General features: G+C 38.3%; 1 protein-coding gene across 1 annotated transcript in view; it reads left to right on the forward strand.

Moving 5' to 3' along the window:
* ADAMTSL1 (ADAMTS like 1) overlaps window positions 1–22745 on the forward strand; it is a 175248-nt gene that overhangs the window by 14077 nt on the left and 138426 nt on the right. The window contains exons 3-4 of the mRNA XM_036403753.2: window positions 5283–5328; window positions 15565–15801. Coding sequence (XP_036259646.1) covers window positions 5283–5328; window positions 15565–15801 — 283 coding nt within the window. The remainder of the gene's footprint in view (window positions 1–5282; window positions 5329–15564; window positions 15802–22745) is intronic.

Here is a 22745-nt window from a genome sequence, read left to right on the forward strand (position 1 = left end):
TTCTTCATAGGAGAGGTGTTTCAGCCCACTATTTTTGTGACCCAGATATGCTCGCACAGCTCAGGTTCTGTCTGTTGCTGAGGACACAGACCTGAACACAGCACTCCAGTGACCCAGATGGGGTCTCATGAGAGCACAGTGGAGGGAGAGAATCATCTCCCTTGACCTGGTGGCCGCACTCCCCTCTATGCAGCCCAGGATAAAATTGGCTTCCTGGACTGCAAGTGCACGTTGTCAGCTGATACTTAATTTTTCATCCACCAGTATCCCCAACCCCTTCTCTGCTGTTGATCAATTCATCACTTAGTCTGTACTTATAGTGGAGATTGCTGCCATGCAGGATCTTGTGCTTGGCCTTGTTGAGCCTCATAAGGTGCACATGGGGCCAGTGATGCTAAGTATAATAACAGCAGTTACATCAGAATTATTGATTGCCTAATACCAAGGTTATGGAAATGTTATTTATGAGAAAAGTTTGCCTTTTGTGGCCCCATATTACTACACATGCTTTTATTTGCCTTGCTGATTTTCTGCGTGTAGTGACTGAAGTTGTATTTTCCCGTTTGTTTTTTGATTGCAGAAGTAAGAACATTTATATGATCTGTAACTAAACCTGCCAGGGAAATTTGGCTTGTGCATCCATGCCCACTTTTCTTGTCTCAAAGTTAACTATTTGTGTAACTCTTCTTGTATTTCACATTTCAACATGCAGGAACTTGTAGGAGACAGTTTTCTAAACACAGAGAGTGAAAGATTTCTACATATGCATGGCAAAACATACCAGTGCATCTCAACAATCCACGGTGGCAGGAAAGTGCTTGTGTGATGCCTTTAGAGGCTACCTAGAGCCGAGGCTAGACAGTGTTAAAGGAATAAAGATATTTATTAAAAACACCTTCAAAGCATACACCTTGGGCCATACAAGAGCCCAGCCGTGACTACATCCAAGATGGACAACTGCTCATGAGTCGAGTTTTGACACTTTTATAAGTTTTGGTCCATTTACATATTAGGGTTAATTGTCCAATTACAGCTTCAGGTTATGAAGTCCTATCCTCCCAGACCGCTCTCCTCAATTTGCTGTTGTTGACACTTTTTGGGCCTGAGGTTGCAAAGGTGTCCTTGGTTCTCAGGCTGGAAAAGGATTGTTTTGTCTGACTAAACTGAGAACTTGCTAACACTTTATATGTAGTTCAGAGTTGTATACTAATGCACTACAGAATCTGGAAAATATGACAGCTAAAACTTAAGGCATCATGTGAACAAAAGGATGTGGAAAAATATTTTAAATTCTTTGCAAATTATTGTCAACTGAGTGATTTAGACGTGAGTTTAGCAGACCTGACCAAATAGTTTCAAAAGGTAAACTTCTTAAAGTCAGTTCCCTCCTGATGCGTCTTTCTTGCTCATAACAACAATTTGGTGTTCAGGGCCCTCCTTCTCAATTCCTTTACAGGAAAAGGGGTATGCTGGGTGAGTAAAAGAGACTGACTATTCCTCAGAGAAGCACAAACAAATTGTATTGAGGATGACAGGGGGTCATAACACTGTGCCAGATTTGGGAAAGAGCGCAGAGCAACAGTGTGAAGAAAGGGAGATGCAAGATGATGTTACCCCCATGTGTGTAGCCTGGCTTCATGCCACAGCCAGACTAAGATCTCATGGGAAAAGACAGACCCACAGCATATTTATATCACAAGTACAATGCAGAAACCAGAATCTGTCCCAGAAGTGTGTCTATCAAGGGTTGTGAAAATAAAAGTAGTGGAGATTATTCAACATTTCATCAACTTCCAGACCCTGTAGTGAATAGCTGCATCAAAATTCATATGCACAAAAATAACCCACCCATAGCTCATAGTTGCTTGTTTATGTGCAGACTTGTTTCTTAAGTAAAGCAATTCAAAGTCTGATGACTGCTGAGAGTGGCAGTTGATGAGGTCCTTCTCTGAAAATCTCTTCATAGTCTTTGGTAATTACTGATAAAGGCAGCTTTGGCAGGGGGTTGCTGTTCATTCTGGCATGGATTTTTGCAAGGCTTCTAACTCTAGCTGAGCACAAATACACATCTACTTGAGGCCTTTGAGGGGGGGACTTGAACTAAGTCTGCCTACAAACTGGAGCCTGGAGAAATAAATACCAGGGGTTTGGGTTGTTTACATTAAGAGAAGAGAATATTTTAATATATTAAAAGTTGTTAACCTCTTTGAGAAACTTTACTGGAAACAAGTGACTAAGTTTAAGGAATGAAACATAATTCCCAACAGCTTGCTTTTCTTTCATATTCACATGATAATAATTCCCTGTCAAGCCAAACCCTCAGCTACCTTTTTCCACTGAAAAATCCCCTGCGGTGTAGATAACAGAGATAGCTGAAGTACTGCTTACTTCTCCCACTCTTTCTGTGCTCTTCGAGATGAACTAGGCATATCGGTTGACTTCTGAGTTTTCCTGCTGGCTGTGCGTACTCCTTGTTTGTAGGAGTTGCCATTTATATCCTGAAGAGATCAGAGGATAAATGATGGCTGTATCTCACAACATGGGCTCAGTAGTCTGCCATGATCCTTCCTTGCATGCTGAAGGCTCAGTGCTGTGGAATTCTGCACAGTGTCCATGCTGAGATATGCGTGCAAATCCCATGAGTTTGAATTCCAAAGTAGTTGCTTGTGCTTAAGAGAATCTGAAATACTGTCCTGAGGTAGGGTAGATCTGAAACACAAACTACTATGCAAATCTATTGTGAAAATATATCATGTAAGGCTGAAAGCTGTTACCTGCTTTTGGCTGATGGGTGATACCTAGGAAACTACTGAGTTTAAACAACCAAGCTCCAAAGAATGTTCTTTCTGAGGAAACAAGGGGAATTTTCCAAGAGTGTTTCCTAGTCTTCATGAATCATAAGAGCGCTAGCTGCATCCAGAATTGCTCATTTTATCTGAACATCCCTGGCCGTTAGCCAGAAGAAGAAAAATGGAATAAAATAATGGAATAATTGTTTTTTCATACATCTAATGAAAGAACCTATTATTTTCCCTAACACAGAGAATAAGTGAGAAGTAAGTAGTTGTTTTTTTTTTTTTTTTAATTTCAAAACAGATAATATGAAGAAACCATGAAAAGAAGAAGAAACTGAGAGGCAAATGATAGAAAGGAAGCTAAAGTTTTCCTAGAAGTTCAGTGGTTCTAAGATTAATCAGTTACAGTAATAGAAATTGTGCTAATAGCAAGTCTGGTTAAGCAAAATAATGTTTGATGGTTTGTGTGGCATTTCTGAGAGACACATGGGGCCGGTATCAAGCCTCATGAACAAGCTGTTCAGTGTGGTAAATGAGGCCTGCACTAGGGCTGCCTGCATTCTGCATAATTTACCTCTTTATTTACTATCTATCATTAGCAAAGTACCTTTATTGAATGCAGTATAAGCAGGTTTCCATAGTATTTTTCCAAGCTTGCCTATATTGCTTGGGAATGACTGGAATAGTGTGGGTGGGAATGTTGCTGGGGTGTTTTGTTGTTGTTACTGGGTTTTTTAATTGCGTTTTTTATTTCATAGTCTATTATGAATATAATTTTTGTTATTGTACTGCCCAAACCAATTTTTTTCTACTGGCAGGTACACTGTGCACATTTTTCACTTCTGTGCATGGTTGAGATAAGAATTCATTGAAGTTAAATACACAGTGCTACAAAATCACTTAGTGATAGTGATAGTGATTAGTGATAGTTCGGTTATGCTTTTAATATAATTTTATATGCCAAATGCTACATGACAGAAAATGTTATCTTTCTGCTTAGATTTATTCTGAAAATATGATGAAGTTTATTTACTTGTTTGTCTCCTCTTGTGGTCATTTAGACAACTGTGGTGTGTAAATGACTCCTGGATGAATTTCACAATTAAGTCTTGTGGATAATGAAGACAGAGAGGATGACTTCAATAACTTAAAGAAAACTTGTTCAATTAATTTTAGAGTTAACTCAGTATGGGAAAAGTTTCTCTGCTTTAAAAATAATTTTTTTTAAGTGAAGAAAAATCAGTGCAGATGCTGCTGTCCTTTCCCTTGGATAGTTCAAAATTGTTTGGATTTTACGAATCAGGATTGGTAAGCATTTATTCCTGAAGGAATGTGTGCTTGTTAAGTTGTGGCCAAAAAAAAAGAAGGGGGAGGGGGGAAAGTTGTGAAATTAAGAAATTTAAAGTGTTAGGAATTCTGTTCTTTTGAAGCATATATTTTAAAAGCCAGACTCTGCATTCTGATTTGCATGAGGGCCTTGGCAGAGTATACTGTCTGGACTCAAAAAATACCTGAAGTTTCACCAAAGGTCACATGCTCAGAGTACATGCTGCTGACTGCTAAGAAGGTACCTGGCTGTTGAGCTTTCTTTTAGGAACCCTGCCAGCATCAGGGCTGGTATAGGTCTCCTGTGAGACAAAAGGAGGAGAGCACACATCAGTCTATGTGCTCTCCTTGACCTCACTGGGCCCAGCTGCTCTTTGAATGCTGTTCTGCACCAGTGAATTGAGGGGAAGCTTTATGTTCTCCTTCTTCCCTCATATCAAAATGGGAAAAAGCTATATCACACTAGCCTGAAAGAGGGGAAATCTAAACTGAATGAGAGGAGGTTTAAGTCAATTTTTTTTTTTTTTTTTTTTAACCTGAGAGTGGTCAGGCACTGAAACAAGTTGTCAGGAGAAGCTTTGCATGTCCCATCCCTGAAAGTGTTCAAGGCCAGGTTGAATGGGGCTTTGCACAATCTGGCCTAGTGAAAGGTGTTCCTGTCAATGGCAGTGGGATTGGAAGTAGATGGCCCCTTCAAACCCAAACTATACTTGAGTTCATGCTGCTGCAAGCGTAGTTCCTTCATCCTGGAGCCCAGTTGTTCCCCAGAAGACAAAGCCTGCCTGCTAAGACTGTGCCAGTGCTGGAGTGTGTGCCCAGGTAGACGCAGAGCTATGCCCTTGTGAAATCATTAGGAATTACATGGAGACACAAGACATTATTCAAGTCATTCAGATGTTGTTTTTCAGCTAAAGTCAGTATTCTCACTTCTAATCCCATTTACAAGCTGATGCTACCTTCTAGAAAGTAGGAAACTAAGGAGCTGTAGATTTCTTACCTCAATAGGGACAGATAACTTATTACTTTGGGGAAGAGGGCTGGTAGGGGAGTAGGTGATTAAAAATACATATGGGGAAGTTAATGACACAGTAAACATTATGTGTTGGCTTTTTATATTCAGCTATTAATGTTTTTGGTTTTGTTTTTAATTTTTGGACACAGGACCTGTGAAGGGCGAAACATCCGGTACAGGACGTGCAGCAATGTGGTAAGTCAAGTATATCTTTGATGTGATACAATTCATCTCATATGATAATCGTGTCCATATTACTGCAGATAATTTGGTGAAGTGATAGTGAGAATCTTGTAGCTATCTAAACCGTTTTCATACCACAGAACCCAAAACCATAGGCAAACCTTTGCCAGTTTCTTGAAATATGGAGAGATTACAGCATAGCCTGATGCTAAAACTGTCTGGAAGGGATTGCATTCACAGCCATCATAAATAGAGAGTCAATGAAACTTCATGGTTGCTCTTTACAACCTCTCCTGCAGAATCAAGACATCTTGTGTTCCCAGTAGGGCTTTGGTAACCAGCTGGTTCACGTTGGTTAGTCTGTCAGGCTGGAGGATTAAGCTGTTAAGAATTGAAGACAAGTTAGTAGAAGATCTGCAATTCTATGAGTCTGTATATTTCTGTTCACTTCTGCCCTCACAGCATTTTAATTCTGTTGTGTGTCTTATAAAAGCAGTTTTACATAGCCTGTATCAGTGTTTTGGCATTTCCAAAGGCTCTTGCTGGTTTTTTAAATATGTGGCAAATATAGTTTTCAATACAATAAAGTAAGAAACTTCAACTTCTGTCTCAACAAAGTGAAAGTGTGTTTTCACTGTTGAAAATTGAAATAGAGGCTTTCATATGGAAAGTTTTATTGGGTGCCAAGAATAGTAAAGGCTCTCAAGTTACATGGAGAAATGTCAGTTTTACCAGTAAAGATGGAAAATGAAATCAAACGTACACCGGGCCAAGCTTTCTCATGCCTGATAGGGACATATTCAGAAGCCTTTCAATACATGCTTTGTTTAAAAAGTTTAAAAGTTTAACTTTAAAAAAAAGGAATATATTTGCTCATATTTAGCTTATATTTTCTTCAATAGACCACAGTTCATAATGAAAAAAACTGCTTCTATCTGAGCTGTAGTCTCCTATGCAGTAAAATTGCTCTCAGTTCTTTAGGAGCTGGGCTTTGATAATCCCTGTGAGCCCCTTCCAATGCAGAATATTCTGTAATTCTGTGATTCCTCTGAAATTTTTTCTGATTGTATCATTTGAGTTCCTGAAATACCTCATCAGTCTAGCCTTCACCTTCCCTAGCTGACAGAAACTGGTGTAGTTAATAAATAGATTTGCTGGCAGATTAGCAGTCCAATTTTCCTCTGAGAAATTTCGGCTACACTACCTCTGTGTAAGGAATGGGAAGTTTGATTTTTGCTAGTCAAGTTGCAGGCCATAGCTCTGCCCTGTGACACAAAAAAAAAAAAAAAGGAAAAAAAAAGAAGATAAAGAAAAGAGGGAAGGAACAAATAGATACCGCTAAAGGCTAATTAAAAAAATAATTGGACGACAACGAAACCCATTTGTTTTGTTTTGGTTAGGCATTGCATGCACATTGGGTCTTTCTGTGTCTTATCTGGCCTTGTGCATGTAAAGAGCAGTGAGACCGAGTACATCCTGCTCTCCTGCCATTATGTTCCTGGATCACTCTGATGAAAGGCTGGGGCTTTAGCTGGGTTGTAACCCTTATTTTGGAATCACTGACTTTCCAGGATAAGTAATATTTCTTTAGATGTTATTTTTAGCTTAGGTTCTGCTTTGCAAATGTGCACCTGAACAATTTTCCTTCAAAATAAAACCTCGCATAGTTTTGTCAGGCAATTCCTTTACGTATCTTTTATTTGGCAATACTGACTCTAGAAGTGAGACATACAGCTGCAGAACTCAATTATTTCATACCAAATAATCCAAAATGAAGCCTTCAAGCTTTCAACTTTACTGTGCTGAAATCAGTGGCAGTTTTTCCTCTGAAATATGAAGACCCAGGACTGGTTTTACGATTTCAAACTGGTTTTGGGGGACCGTAAAGAATGGCTTGTGCAGTGTAAATCTACAGCTATTTAGGAACCCCAGACTTGCATCTCTAAAATCCATTCTGTTATTGAATTGTGCAGCTGTAACACTGAAATATACTCTGTCTCTTTCAGAATAGTAAAACAAAAAATTAAATCATGTACTTTGTCATTAATGAAGTCTGCTTTTTTGTCTCCACACACACACACACAAATTGGATCTACATACACAAATTTTTTCTGCATACACACAAATTAGATCTTGAAAACAGTTCATTAGGCTCATAACTTAATGAAGCTTGTGAAATTCTGCACTAGGAAAAGTCCACAATATTGTGTGTATTTTTGTTAACTCAGATTTTGCCTTTCAAGATTTCATCCAAAAAGACAGTGAAAATTAAGAAAATGGAAATTACAGGATCATGAGACCTATATTTTCATCTGTTACATGACAGTCTTTGAAGGCAAAAGAGATCAAATCCCCCCATTCCAAGCTTTCATTACCATTATCTTGTGCATAGCTTGAGGAATGATAAAATAACCACTATTTTATTTCATAAAATAACCAGTATTTTTGTTTTTTTGCAAGCTGCCTTTCTGTGAACTGATGTGTTTTTTTAATGACCCTCCTCTTGCAGGAAAGAATGGGTAATCATATATACTAAAAGCAAATTATTTGAAATGTGAAGTTGGAGAATTGGAAGAATAGTTTTGGAGTCTGGCAATGAATACATTTTATAGGCACTATCATTTGCAAGATTTTGTTACAGCTGGTTTTAATTCATCCCAAAATTAAATTACAGAAGGGGAAAAAATGAGATAAAGAAAAAGAGAGGCAAGGGGAAAGAATGGCATGCCTGTCGTCCCATTTACCTATTTTAATTATTCCAGAGATGATGAATAATTTTGCATAATAGCAAATTTGCTACAGAGCATAATTAAGCTCTGTAGCAAAGACTGATACTGCTGTCTATAAAGTTTCTGAACAGTCCTTAAAACAGTAAATCCAGTTCAGTATATTTGCCACTTGCATTGTCTGTTGATGATCAGAAACTGGAAGGATTATAAAGCCACATGTGTAAATAGTAAAAGAAGGAATGAGAGAATCTGAAGATGATTTAGGGTTGAATTGCATCTGCTTTTCTTCTTATTTTTATTCACATGGATTTAAGCATATTTCCAGCCATTTTGGAATATAATCATGGGAGGGAGAGAAGGAGTAATTTGTTTTTCGTTAGAAAATCAGTCTGAATGCAATGAAAACATGTTTTTGCAACTTTCTGGGTTGTTGTACTGAACATTATGCAAAATAAACAAATATAATTCCAAACTCTGAGTAGGACTTTTTTACTTGTTCTCTTATTTTTTTTCCCTAAGCTAGAACACTCTTTTTTTCCTTCTTCTATGTGCATTATTGGTTGCCAGGTGCTCTCCAGCTTTTATACCAAGCTGTCATACCACCTCATATGCCCTTTCTCTTTTATAGTCCTTCTGCCAGTCTGCTGTCTTCTACTTTCTCTTCCCTTCATTTACATGAAAATCACTCTGAAATTTGTTTGTTGGAATATGTACTGTCTTTATGCCTTCTTCTCAATTATCAGAATTCTTCTTGTGACTGAAAACATTTTTATTTTCCCTGGTATTTTTCCTTTCATTGCATTGCTTTCTGAATCAAAAAAAAAAGGAGAGAAAGAAAAAGAAAAAAAAGATGAGACTGACACTGAAGCTGCACAACATTACTAGCTCCTTCAACAAGGTTTCTGTTAAGCCTAAGATAAAATTTGTAGATTGTCCCATTAGTCAGGCAACCAAAGCTTGTAAACACCACCTGCAACTGTTTTAATGTATACCTCACTTTCTTCACTTGGCTGAAGTACCAGCTGTAATGTCATCCCCCATTTTCTGGCTTGCATTCAGACAAGCTACTTCCATCCCTGTTTCTTATCAGCTCATGCTGCATTTTGTATACACCAGTACCAGTGTTGTTCATCTTACTTTCTACAAAATAACACAATCTTCTTTCCATGCTCTAAACCTCAGCCTGGAAAATGTCAAACCTAAACTTCCATATAAGTACATAATTCTCAGAAGCACTGGCTTATGTGTATGAGAAGTATCATCCCCAAGGAGATATTATCAGACCTACAAGAATGATTAGCAGAGTTTAATTTTTCAACCCAGTGGTGACTGAAATGCCATTTTGCAATTGAACCTCCCAATTTACATTTTGCAGTAAAATATAAAAAACATATTAAACAAATTATAGGCACATATCTCCTTACTAACACACAACTTGTTTTATGCAAATTTAATTTTGAATTGAAAATTCTAAACTCGGATAATTTATTGGGACTACAGTCTGTTCTTCAAACTACCAGATTTTTATAACTTCCATCTTATTTCTGATTGGCTGCATTTTAAAACCTCAGTGTGTCATCTAGAAATTATTTCTTCATACTTTGAAACAAGTGCTTTTAGTATCTAGCAAATGACAGAAGCTTGGATGTCTGGATTTGCAATCTTTTCAGCAAGCAGAACTGTGAATCTGTGACAATTAAAAAATAGAACAAAAAACCCCACATTGTGTCCAGTTAATCTGAATGTAAAAAGAAACTTTGTTGCCCAAATAACCTGAATTGCTTCCCTTACAGTAATATTTCATGACTTGTCAGGACTCTGGGTAAATAAGAGTTTTAAATTCAGTATTTCTGATTTATTTTTTTTTTATTTGAACAGTTCATTTTTGAGCTCTTTGATAATATGGCACCCTCAATGCCTTTAGGAAAATATGCTTTAATATTATGTATTTATATTAGTTTTTGACTGAAGTTCTTGGAAATTTTCATGCTGAAAATAAACTTACTGTATCTAATTTAAATGCTTGTTTTAATACTTAAAAGAGATGGACAAAAAAAGAAATTAAAATTACACAGAAGGCTGCATATTGTACTATTTGACAAAATGGAATCATACTTCCAAAAAAAGACATTATTTTGGTGAAAAAATTATTTTATAAATATTTATGATGACAAATTTTAATGGTACTTTGCATTTGTAGTTCACTGACAATTTTAGCTCTCATCTCCATGCCATGTTTATTTGCTGATATTTCCCCATTTTCTTTGTTCCTATTATTTTTCTCAAGCTTATCTCTGTCAGATATTGCAATGTCTTGGAGTTCTTAGAGAAAGCTTTAATATGAGCCCCTCTCAATCTAAGCAACTAAGTATGACCCTAAGTTATTTCTAAGTTCATGGGAGTAGGCTATTGAAAAATCTGGCTGCACGAAAGGTACTTCAAGCAGGGCGCTCAACAAGGCTTCAAGGCTGAGGGAAGTTTCTCTTAAATCCCTAGATCTCCTAAGTCCCTGTGTTTTTATCTAAAATTCTTATTTGGTCTTAGACAAGCCCCTACTTGAGGACTTCAGGTTTTCATTCTTGGTAGGGAAATTAGTGCAGCTGCAGCACCGTGAGTACTTCATGGAACTGGTTCAATAAGCTGTTCTGTCAGATGCTGCACAGAGTAGTCCAGTTGTTAGTCATTTTTTGTACAGAGGAAGAGCTCCAGGTATAGTAAATCATTCTTGGCCTCTGCAAATATACAAGCACATATATTGTAAACTGTTTTAAAGTTCCTCAACTGTTTCCACCTATCACTGCTTAGATAGGATCTTCTACATTTCACCCACTAAGTAAACTTTAAAAAGTCTGACCCTCTTTTGTCCTGTGAAATCTGATCTACCTGTCACCATCAAGGGACATCTGGGATTCATCTTATCTTTTCCAGTGGATTGTTGATTAATGGAAATTGTTTTGAATGGGATTCAAACATGGCAAAACTCCATCGACCTTATGAATTACAATAGAGTAAAATAGGAGGTCAAGTTTAAAAAAAAAAAGAAAATCGATGTGAGGAAGAAAATGAAGCCATAATAATATGGACCACATTATATGCCTAAGAAGTGAGGATGAAACTCCTGTGTATATTTTAAAATGGGTTTCACAGATCAAAGGAGTTTCTGATCACCTTTAAAATTTTATATATTTTCATTGCTGTACAGGAAATCTTGACCTGACAGGATGAATAGGGATTTTAGGTATCCAGCACGGGCTCAGTGTTTCAGTAATATCTCATGAACCTTTGTGAGCTAAAAGCCATAAAAGACCCAACTAGGACTCACAGAATTAAAGGAGGAACAGTTGTTTCCTATTCACTGGAATTTTTTCATCCCTGAAAGGTCTTCATGAATGGGAAGTTTGAAGATAAATGGATCTAGATTAAACTTTCAAGTTTATTAGTTCTTTCTGATTCTTCAAGGAGTGCAATGGCAGCAGTTCCTCATATCTGCAGGGGCCCATAGATATTTTCTAAAAGAAAACAAAACTGTTAAGACTTGGCTATAGTACCAAAATTGGAATAACCTGAAGCAGGACTGTAGTAGTTTTATGGCCAGATACCAGGGCTGCCACATGCTCCAGGCCAAACACAGGCCATGCAGATGTGGTTAGCTAAATTCCTCACAGAACCACATAGCCCATGCAGAGATGCACTGCCTCGTGCTCACTGCTACACTGACTTGGCCCATGATTTCTGGCTGTCTCAAAGTGCCTGTCAATCTGTTGTGCAGGTAGACAAGCTGCATGCTCTTACACAGCTCCCAGAATCAGACCCTTAGCTGGACCAATATGTAACTTCACTCAGGCCAATGGAGCAGTGCTAGCTGGTAGCCATAGAGGGTCCCCTTCCCCTAAACCATCATGCAAATACCAAAAGCAGGCTGATCTTTTTCAAGAAAACTTTTTGGACTTAGTCTATAGTTTCTCTTGTCCAGGAGCCAGCAGAAGTAAGGCACAGCAAGACTGCCTCAGAACAGCAAGTGGCCTTATCTAAAGGTGTGCAAAGTGTTTAGAAGAAAATAGCAATTTACTTGAAAATATATGCAAAATACCCCACTGGTTTTATCTTATCTTCTGTTTCAGCAAATAGAATACTTATTTATAGGCTGAGAACTTATATCGGGTTTTGATCATATGTTGCACAAATGTCAGCGCAAAGAGGCTCTGAGCTCCACTGACATATAATACAAACAAAAACAGTAAATTTAAGTTGAAAAAAAAAGTGGATGTGCTAAGTTTTGTGCAGTTCCTATATTTTCAGTCTCAGTGACCTCCTTCTAAAAATGAGAAATGTTTAGAATTCAGACCACAGATTTTCTCAACACTGTCCATTTTGGCATAAAAAAAATGTTATACAGCTTGTGTAAGTATTATACTTGAACATGGAAGTACTTGTGCTTTTTTAAGCAGAAGAAAAGATTCTTCCTGAGGGAAAGACATCTCCAATGCCTTCAGGTAAATTTAGGATTCAGGATTTCAGCAGGAGAAAAGTTTATGTGACAGGCTGTGACCTTTTTTCACATCTGTGTGCCAAGATATGTATGTATGTCTGTGTTTCTGACTGCTTGCATGTATTCTTAATTGCTTCAAGTTTCATACGAAAACTTTTTTAAACACAAGCTCTGCTATTTAAATCCATTGTTTTGTTTTGACCACAGTATCAAAGAGTGGAAGTATTTAACATCAGTCCTGGTCACCTGCCGTGTCCTGAAGGCTTGTTATGTTGAAGAATGTTTTTTATTTCTTTGATTAAGAAGTAAAATCCAACACAACAAACCTAGTATTGAGTTCTGTACAAAGCAGGATTATGAATTCTGTATGTCGTGTGCTTTATTGGGCCTTTTTCTCTTTGTAAAAATAAAGCTGTTACAAGCCAGGAAGTTCTGAAGGTAGAGCCAAGTTTGAGCCAAACTAGAGAGCTGGCTTGGATTTCTGCAACCGAGCCTTGGCTTGGGTATCTGCCAAACCAATAGACCTGACTGTATTCATTTACAGACAGAAAAATTCACAGAAGGGTAGGCACCAGAAGATTTTGTGGTAGGAAATAAGGCCACTGTGTTCTTCTTTTCTTGTTTGAAAATAGAACTAAAGCAGATCTTGGGTCAAGCTGTAACTATCTTATTGTTCATCCTTTGTATAAGAGCAGAACATAAAGACCACTTTTTCTCTAATTACAGAGCTGTAGAGGAATAATGAATTCCCCACATATTTTTCTGCTTGCTTCAGTGTCCAAACTTTGTCTTGTATCAAAAATTTGCCCAAATCATAAAAAGACCCTGATTGCCCCTCAGATTTTCTTTATATTTTAAAATCAAACTGAAATACTTGCAACATTTTTTTTTAATCTTCTGTATTATATTGATAGAAAAACTGAGTTCTCCGGCAGTAAAATACCAGTTACAGGCTTTGACTTTCATCCTCCACTTTCAAAAAGGAAAAACAAGCTCTGGGTTATTACTCTTTGATACATATTTCTCTAGAGTTAGATTTAACCCACATCATTTTTTCTCTTATGCCTTACTCCATTGAACCTTTTGTAACAGGAAAGCTATTGCCCTCTACTAAGATCACAGAACTTTTGACTAGAGTTTGACCCTTTACTTTTGGGGTGCATCAGACTCGAACACAAAGCGAATTAATTGAAAATTTCCTCACATGGTACAAAGAAAATTAGATGACAATCTGTGGCTAAGGCCACAGCTTGTATGTGTGCATAGTCCACAACAAAAAAGGTTTGGAAGTTGCGACCCAAGATTATTCAACATTCAAATAAAATAGCCATAATCACATTCCAACAGTGAATGAGAGGCCAGAAGGGCTAACCTGGGTTCAAGCCAAGGGCTTACAAATGACAAATTCATAGCCAAGACTGCCATGTTCCTTTGAGAGGAGATTAGAAAGCTTAGTTTTTAACACAGATTTTATTTTAGATTTTAATAATAAAAAATGATCCATTCATGTAAAAAAGTGACATGCAGCCTCCATGTCTTTCATATCCAAAGCTGTAATAGTTTGCCCTTTTAAAAAAATGCTGTTAGTGAATGACGGGATAAGAATAGATCTGAGAAACATAGGTGACTATTTAATTCTAAGAAGAGATATTTTGCCTCGACAGCAGTAAGACTGGGAGCATAAGAAGTCTGGGAATAAGCCAGACTTATTTTCATTAATGATTGTCTAATAGGAAGAAGTAGTTTGAGGGCAAACAGAAGATACAAATATCCTATAAGTATATTGTCTAGTTATGTGATCGTGTATATATCAAACACTTTTCATATGAAGCCTGCCATCAACACATAGGATTGCCTGTGATTTAGGATTAAAAAAATGTTATAGTCCTCAAGCAGAGGGGGAACAACTGTTCATTTCATCGGGTATTTTACCAGATACCATCCAGGAGCAGATCTCCTTACGGCAGTAAGGTGGAGGACTCCATGGATCTTAATAATCTGAGGTAGTCATTCTGCCAATGTTTGCTTTTTTTTTGTCTCAGTTCTTAGGATGTTTAATGTTTTTTGTAAAGCTTCGCTCCTGCATTCCTGTAATTATGCGAGAAATTCAAGTTACTTCTAAGAAAACCCTAGTGAATCCCTAGCTTTTATGGTTGCTAGCAAAAGAAGACTTCAAATATCATTCTTCAAGGATCAAATACTGGAAAGGAAACAAAAAGAACTCATGTTTATTTTGCCTGAAGACTCATGATTTTAAAGCTCTTCTTGTTCTCTTGAGAACCTGTCTAGTGTTCTTCAGTGCTAAGTAGCAGCAAGAAAATGTATGTGGGTAAGAAAAGCCTAAAAATCTTGTCAACAATGTACTTTATGCAGTAGGAGTGGTCTTTATTTTTTATATTGGTAGACTGACTTCAGAGTTAGATTTATATGTCTCACAAATCTCCTGAAGAATTAAAAAAGGTGTTGTTTTTTTTAAGATCTTCTCAGTTGGAAGTCCCTAATTATGTGAACTATGAAATCTTAGCTTAAAGAAATGCAAATATGTATCAAATGCTTCTGATTCATTTGGCCACAGCAATTGATTTATGTCACTGAGGCAAAAAGAAAAAAAGCTAGTGGCAAGAGCTTAAATAAAGAACAAAATCACATAGTTCTTTTTTGTCTCTCCTCAAACAAAGGGTAAAACCTGTGTGGAACAGAGTGGCTGTGCACACATGTTTCTCCACATATGTGCACAAGTAGAATGAGTTCCAACAAGAGCATGGTGACCCTCTTTTGCTTAACCACAAGGCTGTGGTTAAGACATGTACAGTGCATTTCTTATTTCCCATTTACATATGGTCTTGGTGTTCTTTCAATACTTTCATGGAAAGAAGAAAGAAAGGTATAATCATCTGTTGAATTATGTGTCTTTTTTGTCTAAGCAGAAACTGTCTCCATCTGGCAGCTGTGGAACACCGCCAGCTGCATGATACTGCAACTGGCAGTCCTGAATAGGCCTGTTGATCTTCTTCTCCTTCTTTTCTGCAGGACTGCCCACCAGAAGCAGGTGATTTTCGTGCCCAGCAGTGCTCTGCTCACAACGATGTCAAGTACCAAGGGCAGTTGTATGAGTGGCTCCCCATCTCTAATGACCCTGACAACCCATGCTCACTGAAGTGTCAAGCCAGAGGAACAGCTCTGGTTGTGGAGCTGGCGCCAAAAGTTCTGGATGGGACACGGTGCTACACTGAATCCCTGGACATGTGCATCAGTGGCTTGTGCCAAGTAAGGAAAGAAGCCCTGCCTCAGCCCCTCTCCTCATGACTCCCTCCTCAGATCTCTCTCACATGCTCACTCCCTCTCCTCCTCCATACTTGTGTAATTTTAGGGTCTTTATTTTATTCATCTATTTTCAGATTTCCTTTACTGTTGGGTTTTGGAGTTTTTTTGGAGGGGGTGGGGGTGGAAGGGGGAGACATGTATAACCTAAATATTATTTTCTCACTTTATGCTGCTCCCTTGGGGTTCTTTTGAAGGATTTTATTTTGTTTTTGAACTGTTCTCTGTAGCTGCAGTAGTATATCTGATTTGAAGCACCAAGTATAAAGTAATGTTGTAGCTTTTAATTTAGATACATCAAAGTTTTCAAGGTCTATCAATCAAATTACATTATCTTTGAGGATTATTGCTCCCTGTAAATCAGAAACCTGTATGGCAGTAGATGAGGCACTAAAGTGAAAAATACTGCCATTTTTCCTTTAGGACTAAGCAAGCTGCTACATCTCCTTGGATGTTAGCTTTCCTTATTTGTTACCAATGAAAATTTGTAACAAATGGGGATTTTTGACCCTTCACTTCACAGCGTGTGGAGATCTCTTGGTCATTCAATCAATTTATTTGCATCCTAATTTGGTTTTTTATTACTTTGGTGCTTTTATTTATACACTGATGCTCTATCATTGCTTCTGTTAAATTACTTACTCTGTCTACATCAGACTTTATTCTTTTAAACTACGTGTAGGCTGCTGGTTGATGAAGGCGAGGACTTTTTCACCATCTCTGTTAGGTTCTGAGCACACCTAAGTCTCAAAAACAGTTGAGTGTAGATTCATGTTTCATTGCACAGTGACCTTAAAATCTATGTAAACTTGATGTGTTGTTGGCTTTCTAGTATTTTCAACTGCTTTTTTTTTTTTTTTTCTTGGGGGGGGGGGAAGCTTTCCTCTCTATTTCTTTTCTCTTTGATTTTCTTTTCTGAGCAAGAAGCAGTCCTGAAGTAAATGAAATAGAGTAGATAGTTCCTGGATTAGTCTCATTTGTGATCTGAAGAAGGCAATCATCTAGACCTCTTGACTTAAACCAAGGGCATGCATCTCAAATTTCTAGATTGCCTAATGAAACAGACTATTTTTAGTCTTGTTTTCTGTTTTCAGATCTTTTAAAAACTTGACTGGAAGCACAAAAATCTAGATGGGAAAAAGATTCAACGTTTTTTGCATATAGTGGCCTAGGATTTACAAGCAGGCTGATTTCTGGCTTAGTCCAAATATGAAGCATACTTTTTCTCAATACAACTTTTCCTTAGAAACAGAATTCCTAAGCATCTGAAACAAAGTCATTTGCATTCTCATGACATTCTTACTTGGAAGTCTGAAGGTAACTGCACTGCTAAAACTATAAACACTGATGTTATTTCTCTGTGGCTTGAGAATAGATATACTAGCAGTAGTGTCCCTGTGTAATTTTAGTTAAACTAACTCTTTTCTTATATACCCTAAAATGGTAGTATAATTTTTAATGCATAAATGACTTTATAGTTCCCATGTTCTTCAACATTCAGTTTCTTCAACCAATTTGCCATATATTTACAATTACCACATTTTTGAGGATGACCAAAAAAAAAAAATTAAACTACAAATGCTCATGCTGTATTCCTCACAGTGAAAAATGGGTGTTAAATTTAAATCAACTCAAAATATTATTGTCTCAGTGTATCCCTGTTAGCCTGTCATACCTTTGTGACAGTAGAGGTACTGCATTAAAAAATCTATAATTAGGTTTGTCCTAACTATATGCTATAGGAGAGAAATTGCTTTACCATCTATCACAGCAATAGCTAGTCCTACATAAGTAGTCCAGAATGGTAAAGAGAATGGAATTGTCCATAATAAATGGTGAGCTTCCTTTAAAAGCAATGATCTTCCATTGCTTCTATAAAGGTTATTTTAGAAGTTTTGGAAACCATAGTATTATAGAAGAACCAGTGGGGCATTCTTTCTCTGTAACATTTGTGTGAATAAACTTATTTCTGTAATTATAGAGAATGCGTGGAAACTTCAGACAAGACAAAGTGTGATTTTAGAAATTATTTCTATTCATTTGCAGTAAGAGCTGCAGGCTACCACTTAGCTAAAGTGGTTGACATAAACATAATAATCATGGGTCTCAGTAGTTTGTGAGAATTCATAATGAACCTGGAAGAAAAGCAACATTTTCATGAGATGTCTCTGAAATGGCATGATTTTGGGCAGGCAACTGTATTAATATACATATGTTTTGTCACAACTGCAAAAAATTAAGTCTCCTAACATGTATCTTCCATATAAGGTCCTGAAGATTAAAAAGTGAAGTGTGTTTCTTATGTAGTTTAATTGCAAGAGTTTAATTCTGCACCTGGTACAGGGCAACCCTGGTTTTGTATGCAGATTGGACAATGAGATGCAGCAGAGGCAGCCCTGCAGTAAGGGACCTGGGGTTCCTGGCAAGTTGAACATGGGTCAGCAGTGCCCTGGCAGCCAGGAGGGCCAACCCTGTCCTGGGGTGCATCAGGCACAGCATAGCCAGCTGGGCAAGGGAGGGGATTGTCCTGCTCTGCTCTGAGCTGGGACAGCCTCACCTTGAGTGCTGGGGGCTGGTTTGGAGTATCACAATATAAGAGAGATACTAAACTGTTAGAGAGTGTCCAAAGGGTCACAAAGATGGTGAAGGGCCTTGAGGGGAAGATGTATGAGGAGTGGCTCAGGTTACTTTTTCTGCTCAGCCTGGGAAATCTCTTTGAGGCCTTCTCCATCCTCATGAGGGGAAAAGGAAGTACCCATCTCTTCACTCACATGGCCAGTGACAGGACTTTGGGAAATGGCATGGAGCTGAGTAGTAGAAGGTTTTAATTGGACATAAGGAAAGAGATTCTTCACCCAGAGGTTGGTTGGGCATTGTAACAGGTTCCCCAGCAAAGTGGTCACAGCACCAACCTGTTTGACTTTAGGAAGCATTTGTACAATGCGCTCAGGCACATGTTCTGAAATTTGGAGTGTCCTGCACAGGGACAGCTGTTGGACTAGATGATCCAGATGGATCCTTTCCAACTCAGCATATTCTATGATTCTATAATAACAGGTCCTTTGCAACAGTTGCACTACGTTGAAGGTGAATAATATGTTTTCTGGATTACTCAGAGCAAAACTACTGAAAGCAACTTTAAGTTTACCCTCCTATCGGCTTGCATTGATCCAAGTATTACAGCAACCAAGAAGATGTTCTTGAGATACAATATTATACATAAAACATATCTTTATTTAATTAGGTGTAAGAGTCTTGAATTAGTAAAAGTGACATTAAGATCAGTGTATGCTGAGATAGAGCATTTTTCCCAGTAGGTCAAACAACAGTGTTAATTATCTTAACTAACCATAGGAATATATTTCTTTCTATGCAAGACTTGGGTCAACCCATAGCCTATTGTGTGGTCACCAACTGTTATTCAGATTACTGAGATTAAAGGTTACTTGTGTTGCTTCTGTGTGCCTCAATACTCACTCCTGATTTAAGGGTGATGGATTTCACTCTGATTGACAAGACTGTAATTGTAAAAAGGTGCAGTATTTGGAAATGTTAAGATCCCTCTCTCATATTTATCCTTTATTTTTCATACAGTTTGGAGGTTTAAGACTACCAGTACCTTAACTGCATATTTATGAGTCTTTGTTTAATTATGAGATTTTGAGCTGAAGCCTTTGTTTTGCCAGCTGGCCACTTAGTAGTTAAAGTTAGAAGAGACGTCTGATTCTATTCCAGGCAAGCAAAACCAAATTTGTGTATAGAACAGGCTGTATCCCTGAATCTTTGATTCCAGGAGTATGGTTAGAGATTCTTAAAAATATTTTTAGTTTTATTTATGGAGACAGAGTTTTGGAGAAGTTAATCAGTAGCTGATTCAGGTATACTTCAAGGCATAGGCCAGTACCCATGACTGTGATAGTTCAGAAATCATTCAAGCTGCGAGCATTTTGCCTCTCTCTGTATTATATAAACGTGGATCTTTCCATATTATGTAAATGCATTTTCCCCATGAAGAGATGTATAACTTGCCTTTTTTCTTTGTGTGAAACACCTAAGAAATTAATAGGAATTAATGTCTGAACATAATTTTTTTTCTCTCTATAGTTTTATTCTTAAATGCATCATGTCACAGACCAAACAACAGCATTTCTCAAACAAAAATACTCAGAATGTTATATGTTCTAGTTCTTCCTAATCTTCTTGCTCCTCCTGAAAATTTTAAATGCCTTCCTCTGTGGATATCTCTGTAATTTGGGTGTCCTTTCTTTCTCCTTTTTTTAAAGAAATACAGATTACTTCTCAGATATTTGGGTCTCATTTTGAGTTTACCTCAGCTTGTAACATGTCCCATTGGTGTATTACAACTAGCTTGAACCTCAGTGCTGAAGTCAATAGAATGGTCTTTAAGGAAATAATGATTTGAAGTTCCACATTATGAAATGTCTTTATAGATAGAATTAATGGGTATACTGAGGACAACACATTTAAAACTTCCAGTTTCTAGTTTGACTTCCCCTGTTTGCAAAATAACATCCTGTACTTCAAATCCTTTTTTATGGTTTTGAGAGTATTAAGCAATTTCTGCATAAAACAGTTGAAGGTGCAAAGTTGGAGAATGATGGGTTGATCCTGGCTGGATGCCAGGTACCCACCAAAGCTGCTCTCTGCAACCATGTCAGGCGAGAAATTTTAACTGAAGGCTCATGGGTTGAGATAAGGAATGGAAGAGGTCAGTCACTGATTACTATCATGGGCAAAACAGACTTGGGGAAATGAGCTGAATTTATTGCCAATAAAAAATCAGAGGAAGAGCAGTAAAACAAATCTCAAAAAACATCTTCCCCCCTACCTCTCCCTCCCTTCCTCTTCCTCCTCCCTGTAAGCAATAAAGGGAGATGGGGAGCAGAGGTTACAATCAGTTCATCACACATTGCTCCTGCCACTGCTCAGGGAGAGGAATCATTCCCCTGTTCAGTGTGGGATCTCTCCCAGGGGAGACAGTTCTCCATGAACTTCTTCAGCATAAGTCTATCTTGTGAGCTGCAGCTCTTCACAAACTGCTCCAATGTGGGTCGCTTTCCACAGGGTACAGTCCTTCAGGAACAGCCTGCTCCTCCTTTTCTTTGAAATCAAGCTCATTCTTTGTCATCACACTTCACATTATTAAAGCAAAAAAACCAGGAAATTGGCAGCAGTGAGCATGTGTGTTGGAATACTGATTTATACACTCTGTTTCATGCAGCTCAAACCTTGTGTTTAATCTCTCTGAAAAGGAAGCAACATGGGTGTTTAACTTCCTTCCTTCCTTCCTTCCTTCCTTCCTTCCTTCCTTCCTTCCTTCCTTCCTTCCTTCCTTCCTTCCTTCCTTCCTTCCTTCCTTCCTTCCTTCCTTCCTTCCTTCCTTCCTTCCTTCCTTCCTTCCTTCCTTCCTTCCTTCCGCCACTTCCGCCACTTCCGCCACTTCCGCCACTTCCGCCACTTCCGCCACGTCCACCACTTCCCTCCTTCCGCCACTTCTTTCCTTCCGCCACTTCCTTCCGCCACTTCCTTCCGCCACTTCCTTCCGCCACTTCCACCACTTCCGCCACTTCCTTCTGCCACTTCCACCACTTCCGCCACTTCCTTCCGCCACTTCCTTCCACCACTTCCTTCCTTCCGCCACTTCCTTCCACCACTTCCACCACTTCCGCCACTTCCTTCCGCCACTTCCACCACTTCCACCACTTCCTTCCGCCACTTCCTTCCACCACTTCCTTCCTTCCGCCACTTCCTTCCTTCTGCCACTTCTTTCCTTCCGCCACTTCCTTCTGCCACTTCCTTCCTTCTTTCCGCCACTTCCTTCCTTCCTTCCTTCCTTCCGCCACTTCCGCCACTTCCGCCACTTCCGCCACTTCCACCACTTCCTTCTGCCACTTCCTTCCTTCCGCCACTTCCTTCCTTCCTTCTTGTTTTAATTTTTGGGTTTTTTCTGTTTTCCTCACCCATTTCACTTCTTCCTGTTATTGTAGTCCTCATACTTAGTTCTCTCTCAACATAATTTTTGCCTTCTGCTTGTGTGAATTCTGAAAAATGTTCTTTTTCTTAACTCTGGCAAGGAAAAAGAGGAAAGTCTTTGCTTCCTCTAGTGGGTGATCAAAGATTATTCAGGGCTTCATCTATCTCCAGTACAGATGTCAGAATCTGTTGCTGTGTAATACCAGATCAGGGGTAATTTGTATGGTTTTCATTAAAAATGTGGCCAAATAGTAAATTGTTGTGTAGTTTCCCAAAAGCATGTCCCATCAATATCATGGCCAAATCCTCATCTCATGTGGGTTTCACTTCCCTGAAGTCACAAGTCATGAACAAGACATTTTCAGTCTGGGTAGTCTCTTGTACTTACACAACCAGAGTGACCCTTGTCTTCTGCTATCCTCTCAGCCTCTTCAGCCCAGGGATCCCAGGGGACCTCATGTCACATAAGCTTCTGTGAAGTGTATGATTTGTTCACTTCAAACATTTCAGCAATAGCTCAGGACAACATAAGTTCTTCTCTGTGGAAAATCATGACAGCTGCACCATTTTCACGTTGAAAGGTTAGACACTGAAAATGTCCATAAATAAACTATCTGCTGAAAGGATGAAACAGTGTTAGGTTTCCAATCAAAGGGAAAAAGTGTAGCCATGATCTATGAAAGACAGAGTAAACTTTAGCAGAAAATTCTGAAAAAAAAAATGATGCTACAATCATACTAGTCCAAGAAATTGATGAGAAATGTATTTGGGAAAAGTTATATACAAACTGACTTCTTGTGCATGTAGAAATGTGAGACCTATTGATTCCTTAAATTTCTCTGAAGAAGCAAGATAAGAGTTCTGTGACAGTGTTCACAGGGGTCTTCAGGTGAGGG

Source organism: Molothrus ater, chromosome Z, assembly GCF_012460135.2.
Source record: "Molothrus ater isolate BHLD 08-10-18 breed brown headed cowbird chromosome Z, BPBGC_Mater_1.1, whole genome shotgun sequence".
Taxonomy (NCBI): domain Eukaryota; kingdom Metazoa; phylum Chordata; class Aves; order Passeriformes; family Icteridae; genus Molothrus; species Molothrus ater.